A 10,314-nucleotide genomic window follows, 5' to 3' on the forward strand; every position below is an offset into this window, starting at 1 on the left:
CAAATAATTCTCAATAATTTGAGCAAAATTAGTTTGAATAAAAAGAATTACATTCGTAATCCCAAACTTTTCCGTACCATTGTCCGGACTTTTGGTTTTTCTTATATTCTTGAGAAATCGGTCACTTTAGTCAAAATTCGAAACTTTGGTAATTTCCGTAAATCAATTCCTATTGGCTTCAAACTTTCTGAGGTTTTATTTTTTGGAGAAGAAATAAGATTTTGAAGTAAATCGATTACGAGTACCTCTCATACAAAATTGTCGAAATTTTGACTAAATTTACCGATTTTTCGACAATTTTGTATGGGAGGTACTCGTAAATCGATTCCGATTGGCTTCAAACTTTCTGAAGTTACATTTTTTTTGAGAAGGAATAAGATTCTGAAAGTTACATGTTGATCGCATTTGAAGAAATTTGGTTTGTGGCTCTCAATTTTTGTCGAAGATTTCCTTGGATGCTACCGATTAAAGAAAAAACACACAATTTCAATTTTTTTGATAACAATGATAACAATTTATGATTTTAATCACATCTTATTTTACACTTTATTATTACAGAAGATAGACTTTCGTGTTGATGACGAATGGCGAAAGGTATTTTATGTATTTATTTTCTCAGATTTATTTTGGAAAATAATTACGATAGAAGTCACGCAGTACTTGTAATTTTCGGAACTTCAAGATTCATGTCTTCAGATATTCCATAACATATATTCAAGTTCGCTGAAGACTTTTATTTTGCATGATTATTAATAATTTTTTACATTATTCAGTAATATTTTTTTCAACTTGAAGATAAAATGTGTTTTACACACAAAATATTTACCGTTGAAGAGTGGGAAAAAAAGTTCGAATAATTTGAAATTAAATACGAGATTGCATGAAATATAATGGAAGAAACAAAGAAATGAAACAATAACATGAAATATTATTATTCAACAAATTAATTGATCAAAGCTGTCTTTAAATAAAAGGGTCGATGCAGAAAAGAAAGAAAGAAAGAGAAGAGGAAAGTGAAATATTGAATGCGAAAGGAACAAGCTGTCAAAGAATAATTACCAACGAAAGTTATAAAGTTATCATTCGCAAAGTCTTATATATATTTTAGATCCACACTATAACTTTCTAGTAACAAGTACATGTAATTCAACGAAAGCACGATGAAGATGAGTGCTTGTCTAACACTCGACGAGGCCATCAAATGAGTATAAAAAGAATTGAACTACTCGTGTGATGAATATTTTCAGAGTGCAAATGCAAAAGTATTTTCTCGCCGAATGTTAACATTATGACCAATTTCACAAATCAATCCCAAGTCAATCTAAAGTTTTCGTATTGTTTTTCACGCAATTGCTTTGGTAATAATCTTTTTTCCATACACTTTATTTCGCTTGCGTTTCTTCTGCTTTGCTTTTGTTTAAATTATTCGCTATGACTAAAATTGTTCATACATTTAACTGTTAAAACCAAAGAAATTCGGTTGATTCTATACATTTTTATGATGTAATTGCAAAGCCTTCCCCATTCTCTAATGGCTGTAGTCGGTAAAAATGAACGGGGATTTCGATGTTATGTGTGAATTGGTTGTTTGTGTGGCCACTCGTTGATGTTGTTTCTTTAACGGGCTCATTTTCATTGGGTACATTGATGTGAAATGATGATCGGGTTTGTTGATTTTGTGGCGGCGCCGGGACGACCGTTTCAACGTTCGTCGACGGTGACCGTGACATGTACTCAGCCGATTGACTTCCGGCTATCGGCCGAAATTCTGTTGAATCATCTTCGTTTTCTTCGCTGCTTGATCGCATTCTTTCGCGTGTTAGTAAATCTCTACGCAGCTGAGCGTACTGTTGCTGGTGATGCAATTGGTGTTGTTGATTGTACGGTTGATTGTTGTACGGTGTATCCGATTGCGAGGGAGAAAATAATTTTGTTTGCTCTTGTTGAGAAGTGGCTGGTGCTTCACGCAAATGTTGTGGTCGTGGCAAATATTCTTGGTACTCTCCTGATGATGAGGATGAGGATGAGGACGAAGACGAAGAGCTCTGCTCTGATGATTGTGGTCTCTGAGCACTCACCTGTTGATACTTATTGTTTGTAAAATCCGTGTGATGATCGTAGGTTGAAAGATGTTGAGGGGAATCATGATGTCCATGATGATGATTTAAATCGTGGTGATGGGAATGATGATATTGGGGCCTTTTTACGGGAATGATAATGGGATAAGGAACCTGTAATTTTGCAATGATATTTTTAGTATATGACCCAATCCTATTGATTGAAAAAACGAATATACTAGTTAATGTAAATATAAAGGTACGCGAAAATATTACCTTTTTTTCAATGGTGTAGGGAACTGGCTTTTCAATGGGAACTGTTATTGGATGATGTTCATCGAGGAAAAAATAAACACAATTTTAAAATATTATTGCATTTGGATGTTTTGTGAACTAGTTACCTGGCACTTTGATTTCAACAGGAATATGTTTAACTACAGGATAGGGCTTTTAATGAAAAGGAAATTCATGTATTAGAACAACGCAGATTACCGATTAAGGTAAGTAATTTTTTTAACATCAGTAATATACCTTGGGGACATGGACAATCTGAAAGTAGCGTGAAATAGATATTTTAGCACATAAAAAAGATGAGAACATATAAGAAATCATCATTCCTATGATGATGTTACTTACTTTTTCAACTATTTTTTCAACCGGAACGGGCACCTAAGTGAAGATAAACATAAGCATTTTAATTTATTTTAAACGATGTTGGTCTTAAATTTCTTCCTCTGAACAAAAGATATAAATCATCTGTGCGCACATTTACATTATGTGTGATATTCGTAGTGAATGTCAAAGTTTACATAAAATTGATTAAAAATAGTATTTTTACAATTACTTTATGTTTTTAACACTTTCACCATTTTGTTTCATTTAGCAATATGTTTTCATAAAAGCAGTAATGGTGCAAAGAGTAAACCCGTTATGCAGGGATATAAAGTTTACCTTCACTTCCTTCACCTCAGTCACTTTAACAGGGTATGGTTTTGGAATGACCTTTTCTATTACCCTATCAACCTAAGAAAAGCAAAAAGAATGGTTGATACACACTTCTGCAAGCATAGGGTGACTTGAAATTCAATTCTGTTTGAATTTTTTCAAGCTAAAGCTTTTTTTTTAAGTTGAAAGTGCTTGAAATGCAATTTGTTAAGATTCTTTGGATGATTTAGAGCTAATTTGACCAGAAATTTTCTTCATGAACACACACAAGTGGAACTACAAAAAATCACAACCAATTGCAATGATGTGCATAAAAATATATGAAAAGTGATAGTCAAATGACTGTTTTGCATTTTTCAGTGTCTCTCAAATAAGTTTAAATGCAGATATCGCCAACTGCTGGACGGATCTAGTGCACTAAAGCGCCAAAATGTTTCTCGTGCTTGAAAAGTTGAGTCGAAGAGTATTTATAAATTACCGGATATGGCTTGGGAACCTATAATAATTGTGAATAAATTAAAATCTAAAATTTGCATGGTTCATAACAATATACACACAGAAATAAAATGTGGTAGGTTTGTGCTATCTATTGGTGACGAGTATAGTTACCACAAGTCTTAGAAAAGTTAACCCACGCACCAAAATATTACTATGCACAGCACAAATGCATTTTTTGGTTTGAAAATTCTCGGAAAAGCGCTACTGTGGGAAATCGAGAAATCGGGGAAAGTTCAGTCCAGTCTCAATCGATCGGGCGGAAAATTTCATGTGAGGAAAAAAACTTGCCGATATTTCCGAATTTTTTAATTTATCTCAGAAATGGATGGTTTTTTCGCTTGAAAATCGCCCTTCGGGTCGGTATTTCACATGAAATTTTCCGCCCGATCAATCCCGACTGGTCTGAACTTTCCCCGATTTCCCGATTTCCCACAGTAGCGCTTTTCCGAGAATTTTCCAACCAAAAAATGCATATGTGCTGTGCATAGTAATATTTTGGTGCGTGGGGTAACTTTTCAAAGACTTGTGGAAACTATACTCGTCACCAATAGATAGCACAAACCTACCACATTTTATTTCTGTGTGTAACAATTTTGTTGGTAAACGCTTTCCCAACTGATAAATGTTAAATGGAAATGTAATTTTGAATTGAGCGAAGCGTTTTCACAAGCAAATATGTTAAAGATGAAATTTATATAAAATATCGGTGTAATTACATGGACCAATTTTTCGACGATTTGCGGGACCTTTATAATCTGTAGATAACGGAATCCAAAGCAATTAATTTGAATGCTTGAGGCAACAAAGACTTAATAAAATTTACCTTTTCAACTGGCACCTGTAGAATTGGATTACATAGTGTTAGAAGTTGTCTACAGGAAATTGTTCATTGTGATTGGACAGCAAACAAATCCAAAAAATATTCTTCATTTTTTTCTTCAGAATAGTAAACGATTTGCAGCATTTATTGCAATGAAAAATATTTTATTGGATAGGTTTTTTGATATGTAATCAAATGAAAAAAGCGCCACAATTATCATTGGTAACAATTTTAAATAGTATGGATGGGATATTTGACAAAAGATAACCAAATAGCAAAAACAGTGATAAAAATTTAAAAATTTAAAAAAAAAAATTTATCAATGACACTTCATATTTTCTTTCTAAAGTAACTAAAATCAATCATACCTTTATAATTTTTTCTACTGGTACTGGTTGGGGCACCTAAAGCAGCAAAAATTTATAGTATCATCATTGATTCTTCTTCCTCAATACTGTCATAAACTTACCTTAACAATTTTTTCAACCTATATTAAAAATCAAATATTAGGAAGTGATTAATGAGTCAAAGCTAGCTTATAATACACACGGCTACTTACTGGGAAAGGTTCTTTCTTCACTATCGTCTGGAATTGAAAATGATAGAAAGCCAGATTATATTTGGACTATCGTACAATTGAGTAAGGAGTACAACTTACCTTAATATGATTGTGATGATGATGGTGGTGATGATCTGATGACAATATAATTAAATAAGAACTATATTAAACATCTTAAAATAAATATGCTGATGAACTGAACATCCATCAAATTCTTCTGTTTTATATGTTTATTTATCAACCCCAATTTATGCCCAGAATGATCAAAACAGTTCCAAGAAACTATTGAAACTGGTATTAATTTTGAAAATAAAATATTTTATTCAATTCACTCAAAAAATGCTTACTTGCAATTTCACATCTGTTTCACTACTTTACACCATTTCATCGACAATAAAAGATATTAATTATTCTCATACAATTAGGGTACTTACGTTTTATTTTGATTTTTTGCTTATGTTCATAATGATGATCGGAACCAGCGTTATCTTGGTCGGCTCCATCGACGTCAATCATTTTTTCCACTTTCGAACTTTCTGCGGCAGCTGTTTCCTGTTGTTTGCTAGTATACCCAACATGTTCGTGGGTTTCGGATTCAGAATGTGAACCATGATCACGATCATCTCGGTAATTAGATTTCACAGGATATAAATGAATTTGACGAATTTTGCCTCTGCGTCCATGTTTTTTCACTATGTGAATATTAAAATCTTTTTTTGGGCGCCACTTTGATTTTGATGGTCTACTAACTGATTCATCATATTCGTCACCATCTGGCTCGGATTCATCAAAACGAATGGCCGACGCTATTGCAATCGTTGCAAGCACCAGCAAACAAATTGCCTAGTTACAAAACAAACACGAAACAAAAGAACATCATTATTATCCACAATATATGAAAATTTTTAGCACATTCATGTATCCAAAATTGAGCAGTGATGAGAATTTTATCCACTGATGTATTAAACCAGAAAATCACTATACCACTTGGAAGTATCTCAAAGAAACTACACTCACCGTTAGCTTCATTACGATTTTTGATAGTGAACAACGAAATAGAAAAGACGATCTGTAGCTCAAAACAGTGGAATCAAGTCTTTTATACCTTTTCTCAAGTGCCAAGTTCAATAAGCATGGTACGCCATTGGTTTTGAATACAAAGGAAAAAACTAGCTACGAAATACCATCAAAGAGTGGAAAACTTGGATTTAATTAATCCATTAATTTTTTTCACAGTGCACACTATTCACTTTCGCTAGCGATTTTTAACATGCACTTTATTTGTTTGTTTTGCTGCATTTTCTTTCTCTTATTTCCCCATTGAATGAAAATGGATTGTTTCGCACGAGCCAATGCACGTGTTTGACTTGTACCGTCGTGTACTCTGTGCATTTTCTCATGTTGTTGGCGGAGTTTTCACGAAAAAAAAAAAACATTGCGGCCAAACACATGAGGTACATCAAAAATTCACATTGTTTGAACATCGTCTGCTGGTTGGAAGTGATCGGTGGTGCGAATCACTTTGAACATTTCATAATTAATCAATGTGTGAGTGTGAGTTCGTTCATATTGCTACAACTTAACCACAATATAACGCGAATCTTGCCTCCTAATTGATGAAATTCGTGCGTGTACAGTACACCTAAACAAAACTGCATGTAAAGATATTTAATCAATATTTCATGCTTTGTTGAAACGAACAAAAAGTTTTACTATAAACAATAAAAGAGCTCTGAACATGGAACAAAAACAGTACCGTTTATTGCTCTGTACGTGCTTTTTCCCCCACAACAAAAAGATGCGCAATTTTTCAACACAACTTCTGGAAGCAATTTCATTCAATAAACGCACGCACACAATTTCAAGTAATAGTAAATGGGAAAAAGAAATGAAAACACATTTTGACGCCATAATAGATCATTGTATAATCTCAAAATCGAATTGTAATCGCCTTAACAATCAAAAACAAAAAGGCATTTCGTTTTGACGTATCTGCTTTGAAATTGCAATTGAACGCATATAAATTGTTGAATCAACTACTGCAGAATGAAGACGATGAACTTGGTAAAACATTACATCAAACATAATTCATAGCATTTTTAGCATTTTTTTCCCTTCTTCCACCAATTCTTGTTTTTCATATTCGCGCTGTTTTTAATAATTATCACGGCAATAGGTAATGCGTCAATATAAATGACCGGAATAAATGAAAAAGAGAAATACCGGAATAAGCTAAACCGAAATCGTTCAAGCTCTCTGCAGAAAGAAAAATGTAGCATTAGATCTGATCGATAAATACAATTTGGATTTGAACAAAACAAACAATTGATTGATTTTAGTGACACTTTATTCAGGAAAATATTCATTGCCATCTTATAACTAATTTATCGCAAATAAATACTTTGTTCTAAATGACTAGTATTTGTAATATATGCCAATATATGGAAAATATATTCCCAATATTCGATTATTTTTGTTGAAGATGCATTGTATCTATGCTAGTAAGTTCAATAAATTATTTGAAATGTTGGAAAGAAAATTAGTGTCAATGGTTATTCAATATAATTTCAATCGGACGTATATATATACAAACATATATGTTAAGTCCATTATTCTTTACAGAGGGTGCGAAAACGTTTGATCCGAACAGCCCACAAAAGATATACGCGCATATGACAAAACTTTCGTGGCTCAATATGTACCACCTGGAACCAGAAGAATTACGAAAAATGTATAACATGTAATTTTAACAATTTCCGGTCGCTAATTTTTCAGTATGAAGATTGTTTTGTATCGATGTCGATGTTTTTTTTACGTTATTCATTTGTTTTTGCATTTCATACGCTTTTACTTTGCACTTTTTTAATAGCACGTCACGGTGTTTGTTTTTCACACGCGCTTTCAGCAAATCAACAATGCACAATTGGCGTTCCTTCGATTAGTGTATTATTCAGAAAAAAAATTATACATACATACATATACATGTATGATACATATATCGTTGTAAGTGGTTGTTAGTTGGTCGTTCGATTTCGTTATGAATAAATGAATAATGATCGAGACTCAGCTCAAAAAGAAAAGTATCTGGCAAAATAGTGCTGATTATGTGTCACAAAATGTGTGATGGGGCCATTTTCCCACCACATAATCTCAGCGGTTAATCATTTTGTTGTCGGATAATAATACAGAACGGTGTTCCCAGACAGCTGCCAATGAGAAGCCTGAAGCTCAATAATCATCAACAAAGTTCGACGAATTGTTGGGGCGGAAGCACTCGAGTTCAGAAACGCGTCACGGACCAAGGAGAGCAATATCTCCAGTTGTTGAGGAAGGTGTGTTTCAATGTCGCGTCCAACACAAGTTAAAACGTAGAATAAACATTCAATCTAAATGAATCAATTCCATTACTAACAAAAATTGTTGAATGATTTGATGACATCACCTCTGATAATGATCGAACTGGGGATCTAACGCTTTCCTCGCAGCATTTCGATAAAACGGTTAGCAAAACGATAGGGGGCGGTACACCATCACATTTAGTCCGTAGTTGTAATTGACGTCTCTTCAATTGACAAAACCTTCAATTGGTATAAAAAATAAAATAGGATATTACTAGTGCGATTACTCCTCCTAATTTTCTAGGGATTGATCGTAAAATTGCATATGCAAATAAAAAATATCATTCTGGTTGAATTTGTTCGGGTGTTACTAATGGGTTACATTTCAGTGAGAAACGCCATGAAGGCTGTAAATCTAGGTCTTGCAGAGTTTTTAATCTTCTGTGGTGAACCCAACACCACCCCACGTTCCTGGTACCATAGTCGGCACGTATTGAGTAAAGCTTCTAAGTACGTTTCCTTTTGCTCTTTCGCAATTATTGTGATACAGAACCGTGATGCTGGTAAAGCAAATCTGTCGTGAAAGAATTTTTTTTTATGTAGCATTTTGCGTGTTGAAAGAATTATGCAGAAGACTGCTATAGATATGATTTTCTAATTTCAATCAAAGCACATTTGAAATATAAATATATATACCGTCTCCCTTCGACAGCTCTTTGCATTATTTGATTTGCCAAAACCATCAAAGTGCGAGCGTTCAATTTGTTTGGATCGATTAGCGCTTGTTCGACAATAGCTTGAATTTCTGGTTTGAATGTGCCAATGTCATTTGCTTCATTTGTGCATCCCACATTGACCAGCCCAAGTGAAGCGATTCCCCTTGCTAGTGCATCAGCAGACGACAATGATTTTGATCTCTGAAGTGAATTCGTATTTGTATTATTTGAATTCATAGATTTTAGCTCTTGATTGCCTGTTTGATCCGCAAACTTCACTTTTGAAGCAGTAGACTTCATGAAAATGAAAAAAGAATTTTTTTTATGTAGCATTTTGCGTGTTGAAAGAATTATGCAGAAAAAAAACTTGTTTTCTTCGTCAGTGCACTTACACTCATCGGTATTGTACTCGATGGTACACTGTCCACTCCTAAACCCATTCGCTGAAGCTGTATAGGATGCGAAACCAGAATTGTACGGGGTGAATTTATGTTTGTCATCTGCTCAGCGTGGTGTCTAGCAACTGCTAATTGAATCTGATGTTGGATATTCCCACTTGACTTTGAGTGCTGCAGATATTGTGCGTTTGGTGAAGAGAAGAATCCAACAGGCTGCGTGTTTTGCACATCGCGATTGACCGTAAACTCAGGGGCATTCACATTGAGTTTATTTTGAGCTGAAGCACCATCTGAGCGAATATCTGAATATTGAACATATCAAATACAAATCTAAAACACAATACAAATCAAAAACAATTTACTTGGCGGTCGATATATTTCTATAGCTCTCTTCGAACGCAATTGTTGGTGTTGTTGCTGCTGCTGAATATCATGCTGCATTGTGAAAGCAAGACTACGTCTCTTGTTCTGGTGGTTTTGTGTACGCACGAAGCTGCGTTCGCGTGTCAGTCCTGATGTTGCACCACCAACTACAAAACCTTGCATATTTTTACCATTCGATACCATCTCATTGGCCATTTCGAAGTATTTTTTACAACTCGTTTATACTTATATTTTTTTGCATAAAACACAAAATTGTTGCTTACAAAGTTATATCACATTCAGTTGCACATTTTTGACTACTTCTTCTTTATTATATTTATCTTTGGATGTTTTTCTCAGGTACACTTCGCTTCAAACCTGCAAAAACAACAAGATAATTTTATCCATACATTTTTTTATATTTTGAATCATTCACATAATTCTCGTTTGTATGCGAAACACCAATACAATTCCAAAGACGGAATCAGATTTGTGCTGTTCAAAGCCGTGCTTTGTGTATAAACATTATAGGAGTACTGTAAATATTTTCGTCGCACATTTTATCAAAACTCGTTTACTAAATCAGAATGAAATTTCCATTTTTTTTCCTTCATTATTGA

General features: G+C 34.0%; 2 protein-coding genes across 8 annotated transcripts; both read right to left on the reverse strand.

Annotated features, from left to right (window-relative positions):
• Window positions 1-952: 952 nt before the first annotated feature.
• LOC129568671 (pinin-like) lies at window positions 953-6,100 on the reverse strand. 4 transcript variants are annotated; one of them, XM_055446852.1, is made up of 15 exons: window positions 5,897-6,089; window positions 5,314-5,722; window positions 4,979-5,013; window positions 4,880-4,906; window positions 4,790-4,807; window positions 4,689-4,724; window positions 4,324-4,338; window positions 4,217-4,255; window positions 3,481-3,498; window positions 3,009-3,080; window positions 2,694-2,726; window positions 2,589-2,606; window positions 2,459-2,504; window positions 2,334-2,374; window positions 953-2,231 (listed from the first exon to the last, which is right to left on the reverse strand). In XM_055446852.1, exons 1-15 carry the CDS (start codon window positions 5,906-5,908, stop codon window positions 1,497-1,499), a joined length of 1,554 nt encoding a protein of 517 aa, XP_055302827.1. In that variant the 5' UTR covers window positions 5,909-6,089; the 3' UTR covers window positions 953-1,496. The 4 variants fall into 4 exon arrangements, with proteins under 4 accessions (XP_055302827.1, XP_055302828.1, XP_055302830.1 ...); XM_055446853.1 differs by lacking the exon at window positions 3,009-3,080 and having other exon boundaries at window positions 5,897-6,098; XM_055446855.1 differs by lacking the exons at window positions 3,009-3,080; window positions 3,481-3,498 and having other exon boundaries at window positions 5,897-6,098.
• Window positions 6,101-7,208: 1,108 nt separating this feature from the next.
• On the reverse strand, window positions 7,209-10,314 carry LOC129568677 (uncharacterized). Of its 4 annotated transcripts, none has more exons than XM_055446867.1 (7): window positions 10,252-10,314; window positions 9,694-10,072; window positions 9,326-9,621; window positions 8,914-9,227; window positions 8,600-8,791; window positions 8,322-8,457; window positions 7,209-8,265 (listed from the first exon to the last, which is right to left on the reverse strand). In XM_055446867.1, the coding sequence occupies exons 2-7, from the start codon at window positions 9,908-9,910 to the stop codon at window positions 8,041-8,043; spliced, it is 1,380 nt and encodes a 459-aa protein (XP_055302842.1). In that variant the 5' UTR covers window positions 9,911-10,072; window positions 10,252-10,314; the 3' UTR covers window positions 7,209-8,040. The 4 variants fall into 4 exon arrangements, with proteins under 4 accessions (XP_055302842.1, XP_055302839.1, XP_055302840.1 ...); XM_055446864.1 differs by having other exon boundaries at window positions 9,326-9,633; XM_055446865.1 differs by having other exon boundaries at window positions 9,326-9,633; window positions 10,131-10,314.

Source organism: Sitodiplosis mosellana, unplaced genomic scaffold (genome assembly GCF_009176505.1).
Source record: "Sitodiplosis mosellana isolate CC-2019 unplaced genomic scaffold, AAFC_SMos_1.0 Smas_scaffold_21, whole genome shotgun sequence".
Lineage (NCBI taxonomy): Eukaryota > Metazoa > Arthropoda > Insecta > Diptera > Cecidomyiidae > Sitodiplosis > Sitodiplosis mosellana.

What these genes read in the sequence shown, in the direction of transcription:
- LOC129568671 (XM_055446852.1), bottom strand. An exon ending in GCAAAAAATCAAAATAAAAC is followed by an intron (nt 5,014 to 5,313) that starts GTAAGTACCCTA and finishes TATTGTCATCAG; the next exon opens with ATCATCACCACCATCATCAT. An exon ending in CTGAGGTGAAGGAAGTGAAG is followed by an intron (nt 2,727 to 3,008) that starts GTAAACTTTATA and finishes ATCTTCACTTAG; the next exon opens with GTGCCCGTTCCGGTTGAAAA.
- LOC129568677 (XM_055446864.1), bottom strand. Translation starts at nt 9,910, where the DNA reads ATGGCCAATGAGATGGTATCGAATGGTAAAAATATGCAAGGTTTTGTA. An exon ending in ATGGCGTTTCTCACTGAAAT is followed by an intron (nt 8,458 to 8,599) that starts GTAACCCATTAG and finishes TACCAATTGAAG; the next exon opens with GTTTTGTCAATTGAAGAGAC. An exon ending in CAGTTCGATCATTATCAGAG is followed by an intron (nt 8,266 to 8,321) that starts GTGATGTCATCA and finishes TGATTCATTTAG; the next exon opens with ATTGAATGTTTATTCTACGT.